The 26,251-nt window shown below is 55.0% G+C and overlaps 2 protein-coding genes across 10 annotated transcripts in view; both read left to right on the top strand.

Moving 5' to 3' along the window:
- RPAP1 (RNA polymerase II associated protein 1) overlaps positions 1-12,827 on the top strand; it is a 28,097-nt gene extending 15,270 nt beyond the window's left edge. For all 3 annotated transcript variants that reach the window (XM_001101155.5, XM_077939133.1, XM_028850764.2), the window contains exons 8-25: positions 175-290; positions 587-685; positions 2,119-2,220; positions 2,427-2,594; positions 2,850-3,032; positions 3,154-3,288; positions 3,440-3,610; positions 5,038-5,195; positions 5,934-6,092; positions 6,216-6,417; positions 6,817-6,926; positions 7,164-7,359; positions 7,856-8,008; positions 8,224-8,366; positions 8,957-9,713; positions 11,856-12,032; positions 12,149-12,208; positions 12,315-12,827. In XM_001101155.5, coding sequence (XP_001101155.2) covers positions 175-290; positions 587-685; positions 2,119-2,220; positions 2,427-2,594; positions 2,850-3,032; positions 3,154-3,288; positions 3,440-3,610; positions 5,038-5,195; positions 5,934-6,092; positions 6,216-6,417; positions 6,817-6,926; positions 7,164-7,359; positions 7,856-8,008; positions 8,224-8,366; positions 8,957-9,713; positions 11,856-12,032; positions 12,149-12,208; positions 12,315-12,464 — 3,239 coding nt within the window. In that variant the 3' untranslated portion in view covers positions 12,465-12,827. The remainder of the gene's footprint in view (positions 1-174; positions 291-586; positions 686-2,118; positions 2,221-2,426; positions 2,595-2,849; positions 3,033-3,153; positions 3,289-3,439; positions 3,611-5,037; positions 5,196-5,933; positions 6,093-6,215; positions 6,418-6,816; positions 6,927-7,163; positions 7,360-7,855; positions 8,009-8,223; positions 8,367-8,956; positions 9,714-11,855; positions 12,033-12,148; positions 12,209-12,314) is intronic.
- A 2,789-nt stretch (positions 12,828-15,616) lies between these two features.
- Positions 15,617-26,170, top strand: LTK (leukocyte receptor tyrosine kinase). Of its 7 annotated transcripts, none has more exons than XR_013395516.1 (20): positions 15,617-15,838; positions 16,385-16,528; positions 16,627-16,798; positions 17,224-17,374; positions 17,527-17,673; positions 17,897-18,053; positions 18,130-18,312; positions 20,375-20,473; positions 21,601-21,753; positions 22,165-22,260; positions 22,509-22,704; positions 23,812-23,902; positions 24,039-24,103; positions 24,286-24,415; positions 24,509-24,606; positions 24,749-24,841; positions 24,940-25,041; positions 25,169-25,241; positions 25,377-25,467; positions 25,564-26,170. XR_013395516.1 is itself a non-coding variant. In XM_015141986.3 (20 exons), exons 1-20 carry the CDS (start codon positions 15,796-15,798, stop codon positions 25,810-25,812), a joined length of 2,595 nt encoding a protein of 864 aa, XP_014997472.1. In that variant the 5' UTR covers positions 15,617-15,795; the 3' UTR covers positions 25,813-26,170. The 7 variants fall into 7 exon arrangements, 6 of the variants coding, with proteins under 6 accessions (XP_014997472.1, XP_077795256.1, XP_077795255.1 ...); XM_015141986.3 differs by having other exon boundaries at positions 25,169-25,303; XM_077939128.1 differs by having other exon boundaries at positions 15,625-15,838; positions 17,527-17,607; positions 25,169-25,303.
- Positions 26,171-26,251: the final 81 nt, after the last annotated feature.

The following is a 26,251-nucleotide window of genomic DNA, read 5'->3' as shown; positions in this document are numbered from 1 at the left end:
ACCCCAGCCTCAGGAGTTCCAGTCCCTGGGCCATGCCATTTAGCCATAACTGAGGGGAGAAGCTGGCAGATCCTGGAACAGAAGTGGATATGGCAGCTGCTGGGTGATAGTGGGGACCCCTGTGGATAGTGAGCTGAGCCCTTTGGGGAATACTATCATGCTGTGTCTCCCCAGCTCTGGCACTGCCCATGACCCCTCAGAAAGAATGGCTGCACATGGACACTGTCGAGCTGGAGAAGCTCCACTGGACCCAGGACTTGCCCCCTCTCCGGCGGCAGCAGACACAGGAGGTGAGGAGGGCCCGCTGGCCTACAAGGGGAGGGTGAGATGGGGCAGGAGAGGAGCTGCTGCTCTTGCCCTCAGAACTCAGGCCTTTCTATTGCCCAGAGCCTGAGAAGCATCTCTCCTTTGCTCTCACCCACCTTTCCCATCACTCTGCCTGGCCCCCAAGGCCAGATAAGCCCCATTTCTGGTTAGAAGTAGAGTCAGTACCTAAGTCCTGAAAGGCGTGGGATTAAAGGTGGGGAGTGGGTGTGTGAAGGTTGCTGGTGCCCCTAGACCACAGTCCTCTTTCTCTTCCCATTAGAGGATGCAGGCTCGATTCAGTCTTCAGGGAGAACTACTGGCCCCTGACGTGGACCTGCCCACCCACCTGGGTCTGCACCACCATGGAGAGGAGGCAGAGGTAAGGCATGGGGCTGGAGAGGACGGAGCAGCTCTTTTAACAACCCTGTGGAGGCCGGGCGCGGTGGCTCAAGCCTGTAATCCCAGCACTTTGGGAGGCCGAGACGAGCGGATCACGAGGTCAGGAGATCCAAACCATCCTGGCTAACACGGTGAAACCCCGTCTCTATTAAGAAATACAAAAAACTAGCCGGGCGAGGTGGCGGGCGCCTGTAGTCCCAGCTACTCGGGAGGCTGAGGCAGGAGAATGGCGTGAACCCGGGAGGCGGAGCTTGCAGTGAGCTGAGATCCGGCCACTGCACTCCAGCCTGGGCGACAGAGCGAGACTCCGTCTCAAAAAAAAAAAAAAACAACCCTGTGGAAAAGGATCTCTGGTCAACTGCCTTTGACCTTCTTTGTGCCCTGTTCTAGTTCATGCCCTTGCCGTGCATTCAGTTTCTTTTGTTTGGAGACGGAATCTCGCTCTGGCCCAAGCTGGAGTGCAGTGGCACGACCTCAGCTCGTTGCAACCTCCGCCTCCCGGGTTCAAGCCATTTTCCTGCTTCAGCCTCTGGACTGGCTGGGATTACAGGCACCCGCCACCACATCCAGCTAATTTTTGTATTTTTAGTAGAGACGGGGTTTCACTGCATTAGCCAGGATGGTCTTAATCTGAGCTCGTGATCTGCCTGCCTCGGCCTTCCAAAGTGCTAGGATTACAGGCATGGCATTCAGTTTCTTAGGTTCAAAATCTTGATCCTCTTTCCACATTCTGGTCAGTTGCTAGAATTCACCGATTTTCTGTCACCTCCTCATGATGCCTCCTGCACTGTGGCCTTGCTTCCTCTGCTTGCTCTCCATGCCCTCCATTCTCCGCCCCCCTGCCATCCATGCCTCACGGGCTGCCATGCTGATTTCTCCTGGCCCAGCTCAGGCCATGCCTTGCCTCCAGAAGTTTTCCAGCTTCCCTCTGCTCACAGAATAAGGTCCTGGTCTCAACTGGGCAAGATATTCCTTCCACCTTCTGTCCCTGCTGACCCTACTGCTCTGCCTCCTTCACTCCCTGCTGCACCGCTCGCTCTGTTGGCTTTTCCCCACATACCTCCTGTGCTCAGGGCCCTCCAGGACTCCAGTTGCTCCAGGGAATGCCTTTGCTTTTTGCTCCATGACCGGCCACTGAAGCTCTACCCATCCACTGAGACCAGTTCAATTTTCCAGGTCCCCTTCTCTCTCCTGTCCGCTGGTTGCAAATTAAACATAGTTACCACGTTCCTTTGCATCTGCCTTATGGCATGGTTACTTGTATGCAAGTCTTATCTTTACCGGCTTGAGGCTCCATGGAAAGCAGGGCAGATTTCACTTATTTATCTTTGTCTTTCCTGTGATACCTTGCTTGGTGTTTTGGGGGCACTGTGCTGTATCCTGGCTGCTTCTGACTTCTTGTTCCTGCCCCAGAGAGCAGGGTACTCCCTACAGGAGCTGTTCCACCTGACCCGCAGCCAGGTGTCCCAGCAGAGAGCACTGGCACTGCATGTGTTGGCCCAGGTCATCAGTAGGGTGAGTAGATTGACAGCCTGGTCCTGCCCACCCTACCCTTCACCCCACAGCCTCAGACTTCCCCATCTCCTGCCCTTTTCACTCTGGCTGACTAGCCAGCTATGTGCTTTTAACAACCTGGGATCACAGGGGGGCAAACAAAGGATTAGGGCAAAGACTCCAGATAACTTCAGCATCTTCAGCAAGGTTTTATCCTCCTCCCCCAGGCCCAGGCTGGTGAGTTTGGGGACCGGCTAGCAGGCAGTGTCTTAAGCCTCCTTTTGGATGCTGGTTTCCTCTTCCTACTGCGCTTCTCCTTGGATGACAGAGTAGATGGGGTCATTGCAGCCGCCATCCGTGCTCTTCGGGCTCTGCTGGTGGCTCCTGGAGATGAGGTACTACAGGGGTAGGAATGAGGCTTGGGCTTGGAGGTGCCAGGGTCCATATTCCTATTACTGGGCATGGCCCCATTGCTAAGGCTTTGCAGGCAAGATGTAGAATGGGATGGCAGGCGTCTCCCTCATCTCCTAAAGGCCCCAAAGCCCAGGAGCCTTGCCTTTCTGTTTTTGTTGGGGGGACATCCTCTCTACTCCTGGATCCATTTCCTGGCCCCTTCAGCATCGCCCCCCCAACTCCCTTTCCTCTGGCAGGAGCTCCTCGACAGCACCTTCTCTTGGTACCACGGAGCTTTGACATTCCCTCTGATGCCCAGCCAGGAGGACAAGGAGGATGAGGACGAGGATGAAGAATGCCCAGCAGAAAAAGCAAAAAGGAAAAGCCCTGAAGAAGAAAGCCGGCCTCCACCTGACCTGGCCCGACATGATGTCATCAAAGTAAAGGGACAGCTGCTTTCCCATCCCATGGCCCAGGGGATGAGCACATGCTGGAAAGAGGGGTCATCAGTGCCCGGGGCCCAGCTGCATTTGTCAGTGGGTTTCTCTCTCCAACTCCCAGGGGCTCCTGGCTACCAGCCTGCTGCCTCGGCTGCGCTACTTGCTAGAGGTGACCTACCCAGGACCTGCTGTGGTCCTTGACATCCTGGCCGTGCTCATCCGCCTGGCCCGGCATTCCCTGGAGTCAGCCACAAGGGTGAGAAAAAAGGGAGCAGGGAATGGGCACAAAGCCTAGCTGGGCCTTGTCTTGACCCACAGCCTCCTGTCTCCCTTTCTCCTCCTGCCTCCCTTTCTCCTCCTGTCTCCCTTTCTCCTCCTGCCTCCCTTTCTCCTCCTGTCTCCCATAGGTCCTGGAGTGCCCTCGGCTGATAGAGACCATAGTTCGAGAGTTCTTGCCCACCAGCTGGTCTCCTGTGGGGGCAGGGCCTACCCCTAGTCTATACAAAGTACCCTGTGCTACTGCCATGAAACTACTTCGTGTCCTGGCCTCAGCTGGGAGGAATATTGCTGCCCGGCTGGTGAGCAGGACATAGGGCGAGGGATGGGGGAATGCATGGGACAGGGTTAGGTTGGGAGCTAAACATGGCTCCTGAACTCTGGGTGGCCAGCTCTTGCCATCTTCTTCCTCTCTGATCCAGTTGCTTAGAAATGCGACAGAAACCACCAGGCATGAACCTGTTTACTGGAGCCTGGTGCATCATATAGGGGTACTGTGGTCTCATGATGTGATAGGAGGTCTCCCTGTTCCCTAGACCCAGATCAGGGCCTCATGCACATAGGCACTCATCACCTATAGCCAAGTAGCCCTAGAGAAGGTGCCCAGCAAACCTTGCTAAAAAGAGGGAGGGCTAGGTGTAGTGGCTCAGGCCTGAATCCCAGCACTTTGGGAGGCCAAGGCAGGAAGATCACTTGAGGCCAGGAGTTCAGGGGCCAGCCTGGGCAAAATAGTGAGACTCTGTCTCTATAAAAAACAAAAACAAAAAATTAGCTAGATGTGGTAGCACATGCCTGTAGTCTCAGCTACTCGCTATGCTGAGGTAGAAGGATCACTTGAGCTGGGAGGTGGAGGCTGCAGTGGGCTATGATTGCACCAACCACTGCACTACAGCCTAGGCAACAGGGTGAGACCCTGTCTCAAAAATACTACTACTGGCCAGGTGTGGTGGCTCGTGTGTGTAATCTCAGCACTTTGGGAGGTCGAGGTGGTGGATCACTTGAGGTTAGGAGTTCGAGACCAGCCTGGCCAACATGGCAAAACCCTATCTCTACTAAAAGTACAAAAATTAGCCGGGTGTGGTGGTGCGTGCCTGTAGTCCCAGCTACTTGGGAGGCTGAGGCAGGAGAATTGCTTGAACCCGGGAGATGGAGGCTGGCATGAGCCAAGATCATGCCACTGCATTCCAGCCTGGGTGGCAAAACAAGACTCCGTCTAAAAAAAAATAGTAGGGGCCAGGTGCAATGGCTCACACCTGTAATCCCAACACTTTGGGAGGCCAAGGTGTGTAGATCACAGGGTCAGCAGTTCGAGACCAGCCTGGCCAACATAGTGAAACCCCGTCTCTACTAAAAATACAAAAATTAGCCGGGCATGGTGGCACGCACCTCTATTTCCAGCTACTCAGGAGGCTGAGGCAGGAGAATCGCTTGAACCCGGGAGGCGGAGGTTGTGGTGAGCCAAGATCGCACCACTGCACTCCAGCCTGGGCAACACAGCAAAACTCCGTCTCAATAATAATAATAACAATAAATGATAAAAAAATAATAAAATTGAGATTTTAAAGAAATCATAAAATAAATAAGGAGGAAGGGCAGGGTGGATGAGATATGACTGTGGCACCAGAGGGGCCTGGGTCAGGATTGAGTTAAGCCACCCTCTGTCCAGCTGAGAGTAGCTAGACTTAAGACGCACAGCTGACCCTGATCCCCAGACTGTGCCCATTTCCAGTTGAGCAGCTTTGATCTCCGGAGCCGCCTGTGCCGCTTCATAGCTGAGGCTCCCCAAGAACTGGCCTTGCCCCCAGAGGAAGCTGAGACGCTGAGCACCGAGGCCCTCCGTCTGTGGGCTGTGGCTGCCTCCTATGGCCAGGGCGGTGACCTTTACAGGTGAGGAGAGGCAGTGGGTAGGCTCCCCCTAGATACCTTCAGTTCTGTTCTTCCGGCCAAATCAAACACCTCAGCCTTGCTCAAGGTCCCAAGGTTGGAGGAAGGATAAGAATGAGGGGGAGGATTTCTGCCAGATGTGAAAAGGCTTAGGAGTCAGGCCCAGCCAGGGAAGAGGGGGACAAACCTGGTTAACCATATTCTCTGCTCAAAAGCATTGGCCGGGCACAGTGGCTCACGCCTGTAATCCCAGCACTTCGGGATGCCAAGGTAGGCGGATCACGAGGTCAGGAGTTCGAGACCAGCCTGGCCAATATAGTGAAATCCCGTCTCTACTAAAAATACAAAAATTAGCCAGGTGTGGTGGTGCATTCCTGTAGTCCCAGCTACTCAGAAGGTTGAGGCAGGAGAATCGGTTTAAGCTGGGAGGCAGAGGTTGCAGTGAGCCGAGATCACTCCATCATTCCACTGCACTCCAGCCTGGGCAACAGAGAATCTGTCTCAAAAACAAAACAAAAAAAAGCATTGGTATCTGTGAAATCACATTTAAATTCCCTGTTGGAGGCAGCCTTGAAGGACTACATCCTTTCCATTCTTTAGGGCTGAGCCTTCCAAGAGTGCCCCACTCTTCCTCCTCATCCTCCTTTACCAAACTGCAGATCCCTGGGTCAGGGCCGTGACCTACGTCTCATGTCTTCACCTGCTTTCATGCAGTGAAAATCAGTCCCTGTTCTTCCCTAGGGAGCTCTACCCAGTGCTGATGCGGGCCTTGCAGGTGGTGCCACAGGAGCTCAGCACCCACCCGCCTCAGCCCCTGTCCATGCAGCGGATAGCCGCACTGCTCACTCTCCTCACCCAGCTGACTCTGGCAGCCGGCAGCACCCCCGCTGAAGCCATCAGGTAGTTTATAGCCAGGACCCACAGGACAGGTGGAGGGCTCCTCCACAGGGCTGGGGTGACTGGAGCGTAGAGGAGCGTGAGGCAGCCAGATCCTCACTGTGGCCTCCTTTGGCACTTTTGTAGTGATTCTGCTGAGGCCAGCCTCTCGGCCACCCCTTCCTTAGTCACTTGGACACAGGTGTCTGGGCTCCAGCCTCTTGTCGAGCCGTGTCTAAGGCAGACCTTGAAGTTGCTGTCTAGACCTGAGATGTGGAGAGCCGTGGGCCCAGTGCCGGTTGCCTGCCTGTTGTTCCTGGGTGCCTACTACCAGGCCTGGAGCCAGCAAGTGAGTGCCTCCTGCTGGCCATCTACCAGGCCCCCGCACCCTGCCTTCAGCTACATTCCACCTGTTGCTCCCTCTCTGTGTCCGTCTCTTCACTCCTACTTCCCCATTTACTGTCTTCCCTTTTAATTCCTACCCTTCTTCCTCTTTTCACCTCCATATCCCCGTTCAGCTTCCCAGGAGCCAGAGAGCCCACGCAGCAGCTCAGCCTTCCTGTAGCCTGGGTGCTCTCTCTTTATGCCCCCTACACATAGGGGCCTTCTCTCCCAAGAAGGCTCAGCCTGCAGAAGCCTCCAAACATGCTCTTTTGGGCTCTTGGGATGGTGGCATTGGCCTGGGTACACAGGGGCTAGGAGAATGAATGGCTGGGCCAGCAGCTCAGTGAACTCCTTGGTCCACCAGCCGAGCTCGTGCCCAGAGGATTGGCTCCAGGACATGGAGCGCCTGTCAGAGGAGCTGTTGCTGCCACTGCTGAGTCAGCCCACCCTGGGCGGCCTGTGGGATTCCCTTAGGTATGTACTGTGTGTGGTAGCTGGGGGAGTCGGGAGGAGACAGTTTCATCCTTGTGGGATTCCTGGGTCCAGTTCCCTGGTCCATCCCAGGGTGCAGGCCCTCAGCCCAAGGGAAACCCGAATCCCTAGCAGGCAGCAGTGGGGTGGGCTCTGAGGAGTGTGGGCACTGACCTCCACAGCCAGGCCCCCCGTTAGTCTTGGGTACAGACCCAGCAGCTCTTTACACTTTACCTACAGGCACTGCTCCCCTCTCTGCAACCCGCTGTCCTGTGCGCCAGCCCCTGAAGCTCCCCCCAGCCTCGTTTCACTGGGCTGCTCGGGAGGCTGCCCCAGTCTCAGTCTGGCTGGCTCAGCCTCACCCTTCCCCTTCCTCACTGCCCTCCTCTCTCTTCTCAATACCCTCGCCCAGATCCACAAGGGGCTGTGTGGCCAGGTAAGTGTGGGGTGCCTAGTTAGGGGCCAGGCAAGGGGCCAAGATGGCAGGAATCAGAAAGAAAGTGGGAGGGTGGAATGGGCGCAGTGGCTCACGCTTGTAATCCCAGCACTTTGGGAGGCCGAGGGGGGCAGATCACCTGAGGTCAGGAGTTCGAGACCAGCCTGACCAAAATGAAGAAACTCTGTCTCTACTAAAAACACAAAATTAGCCGGGTGTGGTGGCTCATACCTGTAATCCCAGCTACTTGGAGGCTGAGGCAGGAGAATCGCTTGAACCTGGGAGGCGGAGGTTGTGGTGAACTGCACTCCAGCCTGGGCAACAAGAGCGAAACTCCATCTCAAAAAAAACAGAAAGTGGGAGGGTGTCCCATGGGGAAGGGAGGCCTTCTGCTGGCACTCATTTCCCTGAGTCTGGAGAGAGGGGCAGCCACCTGGGGAGCCCTAGAAGGCATCAGAGTCAATTTCTATATCTGAACAAAATTGCTTTTCCTCAGCTGGCTGCCATATTGGCTGCCCCGGGACTCCAGAATTACTTCCTCCAGTGTGTGGCTCCTGGGGCTGCCCCACACCTCACACCCTTCTCTGCGTGGGCCCTGCGCCATGAGTACCACCTGCAGTACCTGGCACTCGCTCTGGCCCAGAAAGCGGTGCGTCCCCCTGTCTGACAGGTTCTGCCCCCCATCCCATTATCCCCCTCCTGTTTCTGTGGACCCCAGCCTGCTTCTGCCAGGCCATGCAGCTCCCACTTTCCTCCAGACATGCCCTGGACCTGTGCCCTTCAGCCTCACTTTTATCTTTCTCACTTCTCTCTGCCACGTCCCCTTCTCCCGCACTAGATAGCTCCCTGTTTTTCTGTCTGCAGGCAGCACTGCAGCTCTTGCCAGCCCCCCATGCTGCCCTCCATCATGGTATGGCCTTGGCCCTGCTGAGCCGGCTGCTGCCTGGAAGTGAGCACCTCGCCCATGAGCTGCTGCTGAGCTGTGTATTCCGGCTGGAGCTCCTCCCGTAAGTGCTTGGTTGGTGGCATCAACTCAGCCCTTTTGGACACTGCTGTGGTTGTTAACAGAGCAGCCCTGAATTTGGAGCCAGGAGACCTAAATTCTCTTTCTTCTATGGATGACATTTAATTCTTCTGAGCTTCCATTACCTCATTAGTGAAGTGAGGATCAGGCTAAACATACCCAAGAATGATTGTGAGACTTCAGTGTGACTGCATGGCTAAAAAAATGGTATATAAATCAGTTACACACACGTAATAGCCATCAGCTACAGAGTGTTTACTCCGTGTCTGATACTCCCTTATGTATTTATCAACATGTTAAGTATTTTACTTGGACCATGAGATAGATACTATTATTATCCTTATTCTACTCTGAGGAAACTGAGGCTCAGAGAAGTTATGTAAACTCATACCTAGGCAGCTAGCTCTAGCGTGCTTCCTCTTAACTGCTACACAGCACTGCATGGGAGGTTGTTAAGGGAGCAGAGAGGCACAGGTCTGGACCTAGGAGCCTCCAGGAAGTCCCAAAGAGCTGGCACAGCCTCCAGGTGCTGTGGTTCCAGCCCTCATTTTTGGCTTTTGGGTCCCATTACAGGGAAAGAACATCAGGGGGTCCAGAGGCAGCTGACTTCTCTGACCAGCTGTCTTTAGGAAGCAGCAAGGTCCCTTGGTGTGGGCAAGGGACTCTGCTAGCTCAGGCCTGCCAGGACCTCCCCAGCATCCGCAGCTGCTACCTGACTCATTGCTTGCCAGCCCGAGCCAGTCTGCTGGCCTCCCAGGCTCTGCACCGAGGGGAGCTACAGCGAGTCCCAACCCTGCTACTGCCTGTGCCTATGGAGCCGCTGCTGCCCACCGACTGGCCCTTCCTGCCGCTGATTCACCTCTACCACCGGGCTTCAGACACGCCCTCGGGACTCTCTCCCATGGACACCGTAGGCACAGCCATGCGGGTCCTGCAGTGGGTGCTAGTTTTAGAGAGCTGGCGCCCCCAGGCCCTCTGGGCTGTGCCCCCTGCTGCCCGCCTGGCACGGCTCATGTGTGTGTTCCTGGTGGACAGTGAGCTGTTCCGAGAGTCCCGAGTACAGCATCTGGTGGCAGCCCTCCTAGCCCAGCTCTGCCAGCCTCAAATCTTGCCAAACCTCAACCTGGACTGCCCACTCCCTGGCCTGACGTCTTTCCCTGACCTCTATGCCAACTTCCTGGACCATTTTGAGGCTGTCTCTTTTGGGGACCACCTCTTTGGGGCCCTGGTCCTCCTGCCCCTGCAGCGTCGGTTCAGTGTCACCTTGCGCCTTGCTCTCTTTGGGGAACACGTGGGAGCCTTGCGAGCTCTGAGCCTGCCTCTGACCCAGGTACTTTTTCAGTCCAGCAGGACCTGCAAGGGTACCCTGCACTGGGCCCCAGGGACAGTCCTGAGCCTTGAGGAGCTTTGGAAGACCTCAGCTTCCTCATCTTACCTCTTGGGGGCTTTGAGGGGATTAAGAGAATCAATGAAAAGGGCTTAATGTGGGCTGGGTGTGGTGGCTCACACCTGTAATTGCATCACTTTAGGAAGCTGAGGTGGGTGGATCACCTGAGGTCAGGAGTTTGAGGCCAGCCTGGGCAACATGGTGAAACCCCATTTCTACTAAAAATACAAAACTTAGCTGGGCGTGGTTGTGGGTGCCTGTAGTCCCAGCTACTCGGGAGGCTGAGGCAGAAGAATCACTTGAACCCGGGAGGCGCAGGCTACAGTGAGCCGAGACTGCGCCACTGCACTCCAGCCTGGGTGACAGAGCAAGACCCTGTCTCAAAAAAGAAAAGGGTTTAACATGGTATCTGGCGTATGGTAGGTATTCATTACTATTATTAATAAGGCATAGCTCCTTGCTCATCAGTGCTACAATCTAGATAAGAGATTTACTGAAAACCTGCATAGTTCTGAATTATTCAGATGCTAGGTGTTGTCAGGATTCAGAGAAGGGAAAGATCAAATTGGGCTTTGTGGAAGAAGTGGGGATTGACCCAGGCACTCTAGGTTGGGTAGAATTTGAATTGGTGAAGAGGTAGAAAGGCAGGAGATTCCTAGCAGAACAACATAAGCAAAAGGAGCATGACAAAGGGCAGAAGGAAGGAGGACAGATTTCTGTTGGGAACTTAAGGCTAAAAATAAGTAAAGTCTGAGAGAGCCTCAAATATCAGGCTAAGGACTTAAATGTATATCCCAGCACTCTGGGAGGCCGAGGTGGGCAGATCATTTGAGGTCGAGTTCGAGACCAGCCTTGCCAACATGGCAAAACCCTGTTTCTACTAAAGAAAAATACAAAAAATTAGCTGGGCGTGGTGGTGCATGCCTGTAATCTCAGCTACTCTGGAGGCTGAGGCAGGAGAATCGCTTGAACCCGGCAGGTGGAGGTTGCCGTGAGCCCAGATTGTGCCACTGCACTCCAGCCTGGGCAACAAGAGTGAAACTGTCTCAAAAAAGAAAACAAAAAAATTTTTTTTTTTTTCCTGGGTGAGGTGGCTTATGCCTGTAATCCAACATTTTGGGAGGCCAAGGCAGGAGGATCGCTTGAAGCCAAGAGTTTCAGACCAGCTTGGGCAACATAGCTAGACACCATCTCTATAAAAAGTTACTTGAAAATTAGCCAGGCCTGGTGACTTGCCCATAGACCTGGTTACCCAGGAGCCTGAGACAGGAGGATCACTTGAACTCAGGAGGCTGAGGCTGCCAGTGAGCTATGATCACACCACTGCATTCCAGACTTGGAAATAGTAGGAGATTCTATTTAAAAGAAAAAAAAAAGTTACTATGTTTTGTTTTTAAGATTTTGTTTTTCTTTTTTTTTTTTTTTTTTTTTTTAGACAGTCTCACTGTGTTGCTCAGGCTGGAGTAAAATGGCTCACTGCAACCTCCAGCTCCCAAGTTCAAGCGATTCTCCTGCCTCAGCCTCCTGAGTAGCTGGGATTACAAGCACACAGCACCATGCCTGGCTAATTTTTTTTTTTTTTTGAGACAGAGTCTCGCGCTGTCGCCCAGGCTGGTGTGCAGTGGCATGATCTCGGCTCACTGCAACCTACACCCCCGGGTTCAAGTGATTCCCCTGCCTCAGCCTCCGAAGTAGCTGGGACTACAAGCATCCGCCATCATGCCCAGCTAACTTTTGGATTTTCAGTAGAGATGGCATTTCACCACGTTGGCCAGGCTGGTCTTGAACTCCTAACTTCATGTGATCGGCCTGCCTCAGCCTCCCAAAGTGCTGGGATTGCAGGCGTGGCCCACCACACATGGCCAATTTCATTCTTTTTAATGGCTGCTTCTCAGTTCCCAGTTTTCCCCGACATCTGCTCTGTAGTCTTTAACCCTGATCCTTGTGCTAGAAGAAGGACAGATGTCTGTCTAGGACCTGATCTCTGCCCTCATGATTTGGTTTCATGTGATTATTATCCATGCACCTTGTGGATGTATATATATTACTACCCTCCCCCTCAACACATCCTTTCGCCTGTCACAGTTGCCTGTGTCCCTGGAGTGTTACACAGTGCCTCCCGAAGACAACCTGGCCCTCCTTCAGCTCTACTTCCGGACCCTGGTTACTGGTGCGCTCCGTCCACATTGGTGCCCCGTGCTCTATGCTGTGGCTGTAGCTCATGTCAATAGCTTCATCTTCTCTCAGGACCCACAGAGCTCAGTAAGTTACATCTCCATCTTCAGAGGAAGGAAGAGAGCTGCCTCTGGGCCAGCTGGGGGAGAGGTGCTTGGTACCAGCCCTCGGCTCAGTGCCACCTCTCCCTGTTCTGCTTCTAGGATGAGGTAAAAGCTGCCCGCAGGAGTATGCTGCAGAAAACGTGGCTGCTGGCAGACGAGGTAGGGTCAGGGCCATTAGGAGGGTGGGATATTAGAGGATCTTGGGGGACAGAGACCACAACAGGATCTCATTACCTACTTCATAAGGTTTCTTTCCTCTCTGCAGGGTCTCCGGCAGCACCTCCTCCACTATAAGCTTCCCAATTCCACACTCCCAGAGGGCTTTGAGCTCTATTCTCAGTTGCCCCCTCTGCGTCAGCACTACCTCCAGAGACTGACTTCAACGGTGCTCCAAAATGGGGTATCAGAGACCTAGGATAGTTGCTATAGATGGAAAGATGGGTACATTGTTCTGTATCCAGCCTTTCAACAGATGCCTGGCCAGACAAAGGACATTGTGTCCTAATGGCAGGCAGAAGACCAAGGAGCAGAAAGCTTGCCTTCCTGGGAGCAGGTGGTTTGAGCTGTTTTGGAGCAGAATGAGCCCTACCATTACATCCTGATACCTGGGGCTTCGAAGGTCTGTGCTGGGAGTGAAGAGCAGCTTAGCTATTTACCCCCTCTTTGGGGACAGGGCAAACTAAATGCATCCCTTCTTACCTAACTCCCAACCCCTGCCCCGGGCTAAGGTATATGAATGCTATAGTTGTACATTAAAATGTTTTTTATCTCCCGGAAATCTGATTTGGACTGATTTCAGCCATGTTAGTTCAGGGTTAGTATGTGGGGGTGGGTTATCCCAGGTGAGGAGCAGGACTGCTGTGAGAGAGATGGGGAAGAATCATAAGTAGGAGGTAAAAACTTTGTCCACATCTGGAGACAGCAAGAATATGGGACCTGCCAGGCACAGTAGTGAACACCTGTAGTCCCAACTACTTGGGAGGCTGAGGCAGGATGATCACTTGATTCCAGGAATTCAATTCCAGCCTGGCCAACATAGTGAGATGCCATGTCTGTCTGTCTGTCTATCTGTCTGTCTATTTCTGAGACAGGGTCTTACTCTGTCACCCAGGCTGGAGTGCAGTGGCATGATCATAGCTCACTGCAGCCTCGACCTCCTGGGCTCAAGCCATTCTCCCACCTCTGCCTCCTGAGTGGCTGGGACCACAGGCAGGTACCACCATGCCTGGCTAATTTTTTGTATTTGTAGAGACAGGGTTTCACCATGTTGCCCAGGTTGGTCTTGAATTCCTGAGCTCAAGCAGTCCACCCACCTCGGACTCCCAAAGTGCTAAGATTACAGGCGTGAGCCACTACACCTGGCCTATTTTGGTAGTTTCTACATTGTTCTTTTGTCTGAATTCTAAAACTTAGGCTTTCTTAGACTGTCTTTTGCTGTGTGGAATTACTTACTGTGTTTGCAGGTAATCAGAGAGCAGTATGCCAAGGCTTAGCCCTGTCAGTAGGTAGAGAGAACCCAGTCTTCATAAATGGAGCTGCTGAACACAGAATTATCCAATAGATTTTTTGGGTTTTTTTTTTGTTTTTTTTTTTTGACACAGAGTCTTGCTCTGTCATGCAGGCTGATGTGCAGTGGGGTAATCTCAGCTCACCACAACCTCTGCCTCCCTAGTTCAAGCCAGTCTCCTGCCTCAGCCTCCCAAGTAGCTGGGATTAAAGGCACGTGCCACCACGTCCGGATAATTTTTGTATTTTTAGTAGAGACGGTGTTTCGCCATGTTGGACAGGCTGGTCTTGAACTCGTGACCTCGTGATCCCCCCACCTCAGCCTCCAAAAGTGCTGGTATTACAGGCGTGAGCCACTGGCCCAGCGTTTTTTGTTTTTTTTTTTTTTTTTGAGACAGAGTCTCACTCTAGCCCAAGCCAGAGTGCAGTGGCATGATCTTGGCTCACTGCAACCTGTTTCCTGGGCTCAAGCGATTTTCATGCCTCAGCCTCTGAAGTAGCAGGGACTACAGGCGCACACTACCACGCGCAGCTAACTTTTTGTATTTTTATTAGAGGCAGGGTTTTGCCATGTTGCCCAGGGTGGTCTCGGACTCCTGAGCTCAAGCAGTACGCCTACCTCGGCCTCCCAAAGTGCTGGGATTACGAACGTGAGCCACGGCGCACGGCCCCAATAGGTTTTATTAAGCAACTACTGTATCAGCAAATACCAATGATTCTCAAACTTTGTGACAAAAATCACCTGGATGGTATTTTAAAAAGGATAACTGGGCCCTACCACCAGAAGCTGCTGATTCAGTACGTCTGGGGTGAAACCCAAGAATCTGCATTTCTAACAAGTTCCCAGGTGATACTGATGCTGATATTCAGAACCAACTACACAACCACAATTTGAAGAGCAGTGGCCTAAAGAGGCCTTGCAAGGTAAATTCCGTGATCTCATAGTGATAACTAGGGAATAGAGACCAGGAGGTTTTTTTGTTTTTTGTTTGTTTTGTTGAGACGGAGTCTCACTATGTCGCCCAGGCTGGAGTGCAGTGGTGCAATCTTGGCTCACTGCAACCTCCGCCTTCCGGGTTCAAGCAATTCTCTGCCTCAGCCTCCCGAGTAGCTGGGATTACAGGCGTGCACTACCACGCCTGGCTAATTTTGTATTTTTAGTAGAGATGGGGTTTTGCCATGTTGGTCTATCTAGTCTCAAACTTCTGACCTCAGGTGATCTGCCTGCCTCGGCCTCCCAAAGTGCTAGGATTATAGGCATGAGCCACTGCACCCGGCCCTCAAGTTAGAATTTTAAGCAAATGATCGAAGACTCAAGACACAAAACTACCTGAAAGGAGTGGCTCCCACATTTGTAGGGTACCTTGTAGCTTACAGAGCAATTTCCCTTCATATGATTTTGCAGGTGGTGGGGAAACTCTCAGAGCAATTGTGGCCTGTGCTACATCACCCATTTACCAGAGGTGCTAGTACTAGTGCTCAAGATCAATCGATCGATCGATCTGTCTACCTATCATCTATCGTCCTTCAGTGCTACTAAAAGCACTCAGATCTTCTAACGTCTGGTCCAGTCTTTTACCCCATCACAGTGAGAAGCTGTGCACAGGGGTAACACGGGCAACGGAATTATATTAGGCAAACACAGAGATCCAGGTTTCTGGGGGTAGCAGGGAGGTTCAGCCTTGCAGTCACAAAGGCACCACTGAAAGGCACAAGTAATGGCAGGTGATGAGGCCTTACTTGGGGCAGTTTAGAGAGTACTTCCCACGTGTGATGACATGTGCCACACACCCACCACCACCACTACCACAAATGAAGTGCACACTCCGCCGCTCCTGTCCTCAGGAACCTGGAAGCCCCCACCTGGTGTCCGAGGTGTAGCTCCCGCTTTAAGAGTGGGGCACCTCCTCTCCGGCCTCAAACCTACCCCAGCTCCCAGCAGGCTGCGGCACATCTGACGGCTGGAGACTAGAGCCCCTGGGTGGGGACTCCTTAAGGCTCCTCCCGGAAGCGTAGGGACCTCGCTGCCCACACGCCCCTCCCTTTCCTCCTCTGGCGTCCTGGGGTCTGAGGTGGGCGTGGCCAGGCCGGCTTTAGGTCCAGGGAGTGTCTCGCCGGCAGCAGCACACCCCTGTAAGTGGCGGCCAGGGCTGCGGTGGCCAAGTGAGCTGTCAACTTCAGGTTGACAGGGGTGTGGCCACGACCGCAAGGGCTGTTGTTGCCGGGTGGACCTAACAGGGATGGGACGCTGGGGCCGGCTGCTGGTGTGGTTCAGAGCTGTGGGTAAGTGCTGTCTGGCGGTCAGGGGACCGTCCAGCCAAAGGCACCTTCCTAGGCTTGTGGGTGGCCGGTCGCAACAGGCCAGGTGTCGGTGGTTCCTCCAGAGGCCTCGAACTCTCACAACCACATTTCTCCGGTCCGTGCTTCTGGAGTGCGGGCGGAGAAGTGCCAAGTAGTGCGAATCCCAGAGTCTGGATCACGCAGCTTGGGAAGGAGGAATATTCTTTGGGGTCTCAGCACTGCCTTGGGGCGGGGCAACCAATCTAAGTCGAGGAAAGTATTGGAGAGGCTGCAGGACCAAATTCAGTGCAGCCCCTAAGTTATTCTCTGGGAAGGGCGGTCGAGGAGAGAAACTGGTAGAGCGATCAGCGAGCACCCGCGGGGCTTCTGCGACCGGAGTCGGGTAGTGGCTTCCAGGCTGAGAGGGGGGCTGGGCAGGGTGAGGGGTGTGGCCGCGACCGCAAGGGCAGCTGTTGCGGGGTTCTCTCTTTCTTTTATTTCCTATTTCCACCCGCCTTAATGTCCTGCGCCTCTCCCAACACCTTTCAGGCGCCATTCTCTGCTCTAGCCCGGGGTCCCAGGAGCCTTTTCAGCCGTCCTCACCCCTGCCGCTGGCAAGTCCCGGCCCCCAGGACCCGAAAGTCAGCGCCCCGCCTAGCATCTTGGAGCCAGCCTCCCAGCTGAATTCTCTGGGTGAGCTTTAGGCGCCTCCTTCCTCTTCCGCTCACCACACCAGACCCCTCTGGCCCAGCCAGGGGCTCGACGACCCTTGCCTCACTCCTTGCTCTCAGGCACCGAGGGGTCCTGGCTGTTTTCTACCTGCGGGGCCAGCGGCCGGCATGGGCCCACACAGACACAATGTGATGGGGCCTACGCGGGGACCAGCGTGGTGGTGACCGTGGGGGCCGCCGGGCAGCTGAGAGGCGTGCAGCTGTGGCGCGTGCCGGGCCCTGGCCAGTATCTGTAAGTGTGGGGAGGGGGTAGGGTGGGCAGTGACCTGCTAGTTGGAGGTTTCACCGTCGGGGGAACGAAGGCTACTTGCGCACCGCCTTGTGTCTCGGAGTATTCCGCAGAGAGGTCCACCTTGAGTGCCCTTCAAGGTGGCAATAGTTGCCACCGAGTTAGCCCTGACCCGGACCCTCTTACACCGAGTGGAAGGCCCCCAACCAGGGCGGCGCCAAGGGGTACTTGAGCCTCCCCACATTTCCACGAACCCTCCTGAAATAAGTGTAATATCTGAACTTTTGGTGTGCAAACCTGCCCTTTCCATCCCGTCAGAGTCGATTGCAGCCTCCAAGTCCCTCAGATAAAAAATAATTCTGGAGCCTTCTCTGTTGCCAACTTCTGTTAGCACCGAGGGCCGGGGACTCACCGACCGCTCCCCGCAGGATCTCAGCCTACGGAGCCGCGGGCGGCAAAGGCGCCAAGAACCACCTGTCGCGGGCGCATGGCGTCTTCGTCTCAGCAATCTTCTCCCTCGGTCTCGGGGAGTCGCTGTACATCCTGGTGGGGCAGCAGGGAGAGGACGCCTGTCCCGGAGTGAGCGCAGCCAGTGGGGATGGGGCGGCGCCGGCGCCGCGGGGCGAGGGCTGCCTGGGGGCCTGGGGAGCGTGCTTTCCTCGGTGCCGGGTCACCAGCACAGGGAGGGGAGGCTCCCGGGCCCCGCCGATTCCCGCCCCCGCTGCCCGCAGGGTAGCCCGGAGAGCCAGCTCGTCTGCCTCGGGGAGTCTCGAGCTGTTGAAGAGCACGCGGCGATGGATGGGAGCGAAGAGGTCCCAGGGTCGCGGCGCTGGGCGGGAGGTGGCGGGGGTGGCGGGGGCGCCACCTACGTTTTCCGGGTACGTGCTCCCTTCAGCGCTCAGCGTGGGGGTCCTAATCCTCTCCCCAGGGTCGCGCACGCACCCGCGCTCCGTCCGTCCGTTGGGGTCCCCCTATACCTGAGCTGGGCTGGGCTGGGGGCCCCTGCCCTTATCCGGGCCTCCGGGGCGGGAGCCCTCGCCCAGTGGCAGTGGCCCTGGACGGCTGGAGGGCGCGTCCTGGAACACGCCGCTGGTCCCACAGGTGCGCGCCGGAGAGCTGGAACCGCTGCTGGTGGCGGCCGGAGGCGGCGGTCGGGCCTACCTGAGGCCGCGGGACCGAGGCCGGACTCAGGCCGCCCCCGAGAAACTGGAGAACCGCTCGGAGGCGCCCGGAAGCGGCGGGACAGGCGGGGCGGCAGGTGAGGGCGCGGGGCTGTGGGGAGAGGCGGGCGTGCTCCCCGTGTGGCTGCCAACCTTCCTGCTGTCACTCTGCAGGTGGTGGGGGCGGCTGGACGTCGCGGGCTCCCTCTCCGCAGGCCGGCCGCTCACTGCAGGAGGGGGCGGAGGGCGGCCAGGGCTGCTCCGAGGCTTGGGCGACCCTTGGTTGGGCCGCGGCTGGCGGCTTCGGGGGCGGCGGCGGGGCCTGCACTGCGGGCGGAGGCGGCGGCGGCTATCGGGGTAGGTGCACCGTTGGAGAGGGCACCTGAGCAGGCCCGAGGGTGAGGTGATGTTAGAAACTCAGTACAGGCCGGAGCCCTCAGGAGGATAGGTGTGGGAGAGGCATTAAGCCCTTCTCAGCAGCTCCAGGCAAAGCAGGAGCTCTTAGAAAAGGAGGTCGAATATATTGCAAATCAGCATGCAGACAAGACTCCCTATATTTCCATTCAATCCAGGATATTTCCCATCACAGCAGGTCCCTGCCTTGTTCTGTAGCAGTCGTCAGAATTTAGAGCTGGCCAAGTGAGCAAGCTGAGCAGGAGGGCAGAAAGGCAGGATTGGGTTAAGTCAGTGGTCCTCAAAGTGTGGTCCAGGAACCAGCAATAATCCACACAACCTAAGTTGTTCGAAATGCAAATTATCGGCTGGGCCTGGTGGCTCTCGCCTGTAATCCCAGCACTCTGGGAGGCCAAGGCAGGTGGATCACCTGAGGTCACCAGCTCAAGACCAGTCTGGCCAACCTGGTGAAACCCTGTCTCTACTAAAAATACAAAAATTAGCCCGGCATGGTGGTGGGAGCCTGTAATCCCAGCTACTCTGGAGGCTGAGGCAGGAGAATCACTTGAACCTGGGAGGCAGAAGTTGCAGTGAGCTGAGAACTCCATTGCACTTCAGCCTGGGCGACAAGAGGGAAATTCTGTCTCAAAAAAAAAAAAAAAAAAAAAAAAAATGCAAATTATCCTGGGAGTTGGGGGAAGGTTAGGGAGACGCTGGTCAAAAAAATGCAAAATGGTAGTTAGATAGGAGGAATACCTTCCAGAATCTACTGTACTACATGGTGGCTGTAGTTAATGACGATGTATTCTTGAAAATTGCTAAGAGAGGCCGGGTGCGGTGGCTCACACCTGTAATCCCAACACTTTGGGAGGCGGAGGCGGGTGAATCTTTAGGTCAGGAGTTCGAGACCTGCCTGGCCAATATGGTGAAACCCCTGTCTGTACTAAAAATACAAAAATTAGCCGGGCATCGTGGCATATGCCTGTAATCCCAGCTACTCGGGAGGCTGAGACAGGAAACTCACTTGAGCCCGGGAGGTGGAGGTTGCAGTGAGCCAAGATCGCACCACTGCACTCTAGCCTGGGTGACAGAGCAAGACTCTGTCTCAAAAAAAAAAAGGAAAAGAAAATTGGTAAGAGAGTAGATTATAGGTGTTTTTACCACAGAAAATAAGTATGTGAGATAGTGCATATATTGGTTTGAATTAGCCATTGCACAATGTTTACATATTTCAAAACATCATGTTGTATACAATAAATATATGAATTTTTTTTTGAGACGGAGTCTGGCTCTGTCACCCAGGCTGGAGTGCAGTGGTACAGTCTTGGCTCACTGCAACCTCTGCCTCCTGGGTTCAAGCAATTCTCCTGCCTCAACCTCCTGAGTAGCTGGGATTACAGGCATGCACCATCATGCCCGGCTAATTTTTGTATTTTTAGTAGAGATGGGGTTTCACCATGTTGGTCAGGCTGGTCTTGGTCTCCTGACCTCATGATCCGCCCCTGTCAGCCTCCCAAAGTGCTGGGATTACAGGCGTGAGCCACTGCACCTGGCCCTGAATTTTTATTTTTCATTAAAAATTAATTTTTAAAAAGAAATGTGAATTCTCAGCCCTTCTGTAACATACTGAATCAGAAACTCTAGGGGATAGTCCCAGTCATCTGTGTTTTGATCAGTCCTCAAGTCTGGAAATGACTAGTGTAAATGCCTTTGTGCCTGTCCGGGCTGTTCTGTTCATACGTACGCACATCATCTATATTCCCACAGAAAGGGACTGTGAGGACATGGGACAGGAGGGGTTCAGGCAGGCAGGAGGCGTCAAGCGTCACAGCCAGCCTGAGCTAGGCCTTCAGTCTCCAGCTGATTACCCCTTCCTCACCTCCTTCACTCCCACTTGTGAACAGACAGCACTTGCATCATGATGCTGGAGAAGAGAAGGCCACACTGGGATTTCCACTGGGAGATTCCAGCTTCTCCCCCATCCCCCATTTTTGCAGTCAAACCCTCCATCACTCTCCACTTCCAGGGGGTGATGCTTCAGAGACTGACAACCTCTGGGCTGATGGGGAAGATGGAGTATCCTTCATACACCCCAGCAGCGAGCTCTATCTGCAGCCTCTGGCAGGTATTGGCCCCAACCCCACCTCTCAGCCTGGCCTGGACTTCTTCCTCAATCCCTGAACCCACTCCTGCACTGCACTGAAGAGCCATCTGCACCGTGAATAACCTTTCATAGCACAGGATTCTTGCATAGCACAGGGTCATTTGAAAAGTGGGCTGTCGGCCGGGCGCGGTGGCGCAAGCCTGTAATCCCAGCACTTTGGGAGGCCGAGACGGGCGGATCATGAGGTCAGGAGATCGAGACCATCCTGGCTAACACGGTGAAACCCCGTCTCTACTAAAAAATACAAAAAAAACTAGCCGGGCGAGGTGGCGGGCGCCTGTAGTCCCAGCTACTCAGGAGGCTGAGACAGGAGAATGGTGTGAACCCAGGAGGCGGAGCTTGCAGTGAGCTGAGATCCAGCCACTGCACTCCAGCCTGGGCGACAGAGCGAGACTCCATCTCAAAAAAAAAAAAAAAAGAAAAAAGAAAGAAAAGTGGGCTGTCATCGTGCCATTGCACTCCAGCCTGGGCGATAAGAGCAAAACTCTGTCTTAAAAAAAAGAAAAGTGGGCTGTCAGTTGTGCTGGATGCCAATGCAGGGCATGCTGCGTGCTTGTCAAGTACCCCCTTGCTATGAATTCACTTCAAATACCTGGGAGTGTGCAGGCTTGACAGAAGTCCCCCAGCTTCTCTCACCGCCCTTGTAAGCTTGGTGCTGCTCTTTGCTCTAAAGTCCTGGACAAGAATTAACCATGTGGCTGGAAAAGGCATGTATTTATTTATTTATTTATTTATTTTTATTTTTGAGACAGAGTCTTACTCTATCACCCAGGCTGAAGTGCAGTGGTGCGAGCTTGGGTCACTGCAACCTCCGCCTCCCAGGTTCAAGTGATTCTGCAGCCTCAATCTCTGGAGTAGCTGGGATTGCAGGCATGCGCCACCACACCCGGCTAATTTTTGTATTTTTAGCAGAGGCGGGGTTGGCCAGGCTGGTCTTGAACTCCTGACCTCTGGTGATTCGCCCACCTCGGCCTCCCAAAGTGCAGTGATTGTAGGCGTGTGCCACCATACCCAGCCAAAGGCATGTATTTAATATATCCCAGCCCCAGCCCCACCACACCATACCATATCAGTTCTTTTACTCACAGTCACCGAGAACCACGGAGAGGTAGAAATCCGAAGGCACCTCAACTGCAGTCACTGCCCTTTGAAAGACTGCCAATGGCAGGCAGAGCTCCAGTTGGCTGAGTGCCTGTGCCCAGAAGGCATGGAGCTAGCTGTGGATAACGTCACCTGCATGGGTATGTCCTACCTTTGCCCAAGGTCTGGACTCCTGGGGTCACAGACTGGGAGGAGCAGTAGGCCACTGGGAAAGATGGTATAGAGATTTGCTGCGTGCCAGGCCCTGTGGTGGGTGCTGGGCAGGGGACTGGAGATTCATGGGTGCACAGTGCCTTTCAGAGGCATGTCGTCCAGTGTGGGAGGCTGTTTAGATATAGCTATGTAAATGTATATCTCAAGTGACGATTGTTGTGGGAGGTATAAAGTGCCTTAGGGGTGTTCAAGAGGGAGAGGTTGCTTTTGCCCAGGATAATGGGGGAAGGCTTCATGGAAAAATTAACACTTGAGCTGAGTCTTGAAGCGTGGGTAAAACTTGAGGGTAGAGGAACAGAGAAGACCTTCCCACTGGAGGTGTCTCTCTTTCTCCCTAGACCTGCCCAACCCCCCAGGCCCTCTGGTTCTGATGGTGGCTGTGGTGGCAACCTCAACACTGAGCCTCTTTATGGTGTGTGGGGTCCTGATTCTGGGTACGAAGCATCTAGCAGGCACAGCTGATTCAAGGCTGCTCCTCTCCAATGAGCTGGGGTGGGCTTCACGACCACTCACCGCAGCAGAGCAGTGGTAGACTCCTGTGGGACTCTAAGATAGGAGGGAGCTGGGGAGGCCTGGGGAAAACGTTTACCAGAAGGAGCACCTGGAGGGGTGTCCTGGGCAGGTGGGGGAGGGAGACCTGATGGGCAGGCGGAGGGTGTGCCGTTATTCTCCCCACCCCCAGTGAAGCAGAAGAAGTGGCAGGGCCTGCGGGAGACGAGGCTGCCGAGCCCTGAGCTTGAGCTGAGCAAGCTTCGAACCTCTGCCATCAGGACGGCCCCCAATCCCTATTATTGCCAGGTGGGGCTTGGCCCGGCCCAGTCCTGGCCTCTGCCCCCAGGTGTCACCGAGGTTTCCCCAGCCAATGTTACTCTGCTCAGGTGAGTCTTCTGCCTCCTCCTGAGAACCTGTGCAGTCTGAATCCCCACCTCTGATTCTCTCCCTGCTGTAGTGAATTACAAATCCCAGAAACAATCTGGCCCACATCCCTTGCGTACGGGAGAGGGAGGCCGGGAGAAGCTCCAGAAGGGCCAGGAACTTGCTCAAAGTCACCTCTCCGTCCCAGTTCTTAGAATATGATCTCGCAGCTGGGCGTGGTGGCTCACGCCTATAATCCCAGCACTTTGGGAGGTCGAGGCGGGCAGGTCACGTGAGGTCGGGGGTTTGAGACCAGCCTGACCAACATGGAGAAACCCCATCTCTACTAAAAATACAAAATTATCTGGGCGGGGTGGTGCATGCCTATAATCCCAGCTACGTGGGAGGCTGAGGCAAGAGAGTCGCCTTAACCCGGGAGGCGGAGGTTGTGGTGAGCCGTGGTGAGCCGAGATCACACCATTGCACTCCAGCCAGGGTGACAGAGTGAGACTCTGTCTCAATAAAAAAAAATATGATCTCACGCCTGTAATCTCAGCACTTTGGGAGGCCAAGGCAGGCGGATCACCTGAGGTCATGAGTTCGAGATCAGCCTGGCCAACATAGTGAAACCCTGTCTCCACTAAAAACACAAAAATTAGCCAGGCGTGGTGGCACGTGCCTGTAATCCCAGCTACTCGGGAGGCTGAGGCAGGAGAATCACTTGAACCCGGGAGGCAGATGTTGTAGTGACCCAAAATTGCACCATTGCACTACAGCCTGGGTGACAGAGCGAGACTTTGTCTTAAAAAAAAAAAAAGAGAGAGAATATGACTCTTGGAGCCCAGGGATCGCCTCCCTCCCAGGGCATCTGCAGGGACACCAGGGAAGTCCTCATCATGCACTCTCACCTTGACTCTGACCCGCACCTGCCCTCTCTTTTGCCCTGGCTCTATGCCAGTCAGCATCACCCTTGCAGGGCTTCTACTTGGGGACATGCCATGGTATGGAGAGAGTCTGTATAGGGTCAGCTGGGCATATGGCAGGGGCAGGGGAGGTAAAGGGGATACTAGACTCTCTAGGGCTCTTCTCCAGGCTGCCTGCCCACTCCCTTCCAACCTGTCTTCCTGCAGAGCCCTGGGCCATGGTGCCTTTGGGGAGGTGTATGAGGGACTGGTAACTGGCCTTCCTGGGGACTCCAGTCCCCTGCAGGTGGCTATCAAGGTGAGAGGATTGGGACTTCTGGCTGGGGGTAGAAGAGTGGAACACCCTGAAGGGAAGGACAATGACTACAGCTAGGGTTAACCCCCCTCCCGTTGTGTCCAGGGCAACTCAGAAACTGTGCCCTTTTCCTCCCCAGACCCTGCCAGAACTCTGCTCTCCTCAGGATGAGCTGGATTTCCTCATGGAGGCACTCATCATCAGGTGCATGCGGGACCAGGGGCAGGGCTGGAAGGCGGGAAGGGAAGGCTCAGGAGCAGCTTCTCTTCACCCTGAGGCTGAGGTAGCAAGTCAGGGGACACAGAGGGCCTTTCCAGCTTTGTGGAGCCTAGAACATAGTTTCCATCTCCCTGCTGGTGACGGGGTATGTCCACCACCCCACTCAGCAAGTTTAGCCATCAGAACATTGTGCGGTGTGTGGGGCTCAGCCTCAGGGCCGCCCCTCGCCTCATTCTGCTGGAACTGATGTCTGGAGGGGACATGAAGAGTTTCCTGAGGCACAGTCGTCCACACCTGGTGAGACCCTTGTCTCAGCCCCCCAGGCCCCTCTAAAGACCCTGTCCATGTGTCTGAGACCTGCATGGACTGATGTCCCTCTGCCTGACCCAGGACCAGCCATCACCTCTGGTCATGCGGGATCTGCTGCAACTGGCCCAGGACATAGCCCAGGGCTGCCACTACCTGGAGGAAAATCACTTCATCCACAGGTTAGGAGCAGTCCTGGCTCAGGGGACCCCCATCCCCACTCCCTCCCCAAGGAACAGCCCTTCCACACAGCTTTTAAGGAAATAGATCAGGAAGAGCAAGAACTTCTGAATTCTGGCAGTGATTTTTTTGCCTACTCTGTAGGGATATTGCTGCGCGGAACTGCCTGCTGAGCTGCACTGGGCCCAGCCGTGTGGCCAAGATTGGGGACTTCGGGATGGCACGAGATATCTACCGGTGCGGAACTTGGGGAGGTGGGAAGGCTCTTGCTCCAAGGGGGTTTTGCCTGCACCTTGGTGGTAAACAACTCATCATTCACCTCCTCCCTCCTGTAGGGCCAGTTATTACCGCAGGGGGGACCGGGCCTTGCTCCCAGTCAAGTGGATGCCCCCAGAGGCCTTCCTGGAGGGCATCTTCACATCCAAGACAGATTCCTGGTGATAATACCCTTCCCCTTCTCCTCTGTTCCCCTCCCCTGAGGCTCATCCTGTCCTTTCCAGCCACCTCATGTGAGGGGAGGCTGCACCTGACGCGTCTCACTTGGTTCCCCCACTTGTGATGCAGGTCTTTTGGGGTGCTTCTCTGGGAGATCTTCTCACTGGGCTACATGCCCTATCCTGGGCGCACCAACCAGGAGGTGCTGGACTTCGTGGTTGCAGGGGGCCGGATGGACCCTCCTAGGGGCTGCCCCGGGCCTGTGTGAGTTGAGTGCTGCCTGGGAAGGGAGGTCCTTCACAGCCATGGGTGGGCATGAACTCTTGCCTCTCCCCAGGTACCGCATCATGACCCAGTGTTGGCAGCACGAGCCTGAGCTCCGCCCCAGCTTTGCCAGCATCTTGGAGCGTCTTCAGTACTGCACTCAGGTGTGCCCCTGACCTAATCTGACATCCTGGTCTTGTGGGTCAGGAGGCGGGGCCAGAAAACTCTATGCCCGGTGCTGCCCGAGTCTTCCATTACAGGACCCTGATGTGCTGAATTCACCCCTGCCAATGGAGCTGGGGCCCACCCCAGAGGAGGAAGGGGCTTCTGGGCTGGGGAACAGATCTTTGGCGTGCCTAAGACCCCCACAGCCCCAGGAACTGAGTCCAGGGAAGTTGAAAAGTTGGGGAGGTAGCCCTCTTGGCCCCTGGCTTTCCTCTGGCCTCAAGCCCCTCAAATCCAGGGGCCTCCAACCTCAGAACCTCTGGAATCCCACCTATCGCTCCTGAGCCCCAAGGAGCCCTGAGGGTGAGGACTGAGGCACTGAGGGTCCCTCCCTGTACTCCTCAGGCTCCTGGGTGGCCTGTTATGCCAGCGGCCCCTGTTCCCTGCAGTCTGTGCTCTGTATCTGGGCCTGTCTCGGAGCTGGCCTGGCAGCACTGCACTTGCCATGCCGGAAACCAGCCCAGGCCTCCCAGGGAAAGGCCCAGCCACTTCCAGCTTTTGATCTTTGGGCCAGAGGCCACCTTACACACACCCCAGGTGTCCATGGGGAGCACTGGATTGCCCTCCTACTATGAGCATCCTTCATCTGGGCAGAACCCCACCCTGCAGATGCTTCTAATAAAAAGCGCTTCTCATCTTCCAGCGATCTGAGTGGATGCCAGGGATACAGGAAGAGGGCACCAGAGGAGGGAGGGGCGGAGGGCTGAGGCACAGGAAGCTGCA

Source organism: Macaca mulatta, chromosome 7, assembly GCF_049350105.2.
Source record: "Macaca mulatta isolate MMU2019108-1 chromosome 7, T2T-MMU8v2.0, whole genome shotgun sequence".
NCBI classification, from domain to species: Eukaryota; Metazoa; Chordata; class Mammalia; order Primates; family Cercopithecidae; genus Macaca; species Macaca mulatta.
Note: the sequence above shows the minus strand (reverse complement) of the source record. Positions and strands in the feature narration are given on the sequence as shown.

Coding starts and splice junctions, on each gene's coding strand:
- LTK (XM_015141986.3), top strand. CDS start 15,796: ATGGGACGCTGGGGCCGGCTGCTGGTGTGGTTCAGAGCTGTGG. Junction 24,104..24,285: donor ATGGAGGCACTCATCATCAG/GTGCATGCGGGA, acceptor CACCCCACTCAG/CAAGTTTAGCCATCAGAACA. Junction 24,842..24,939: donor ATGGCACGAGATATCTACCG/GTGCGGAACTTG, acceptor TCCCTCCTGTAG/GGCCAGTTATTACCGCAGGG.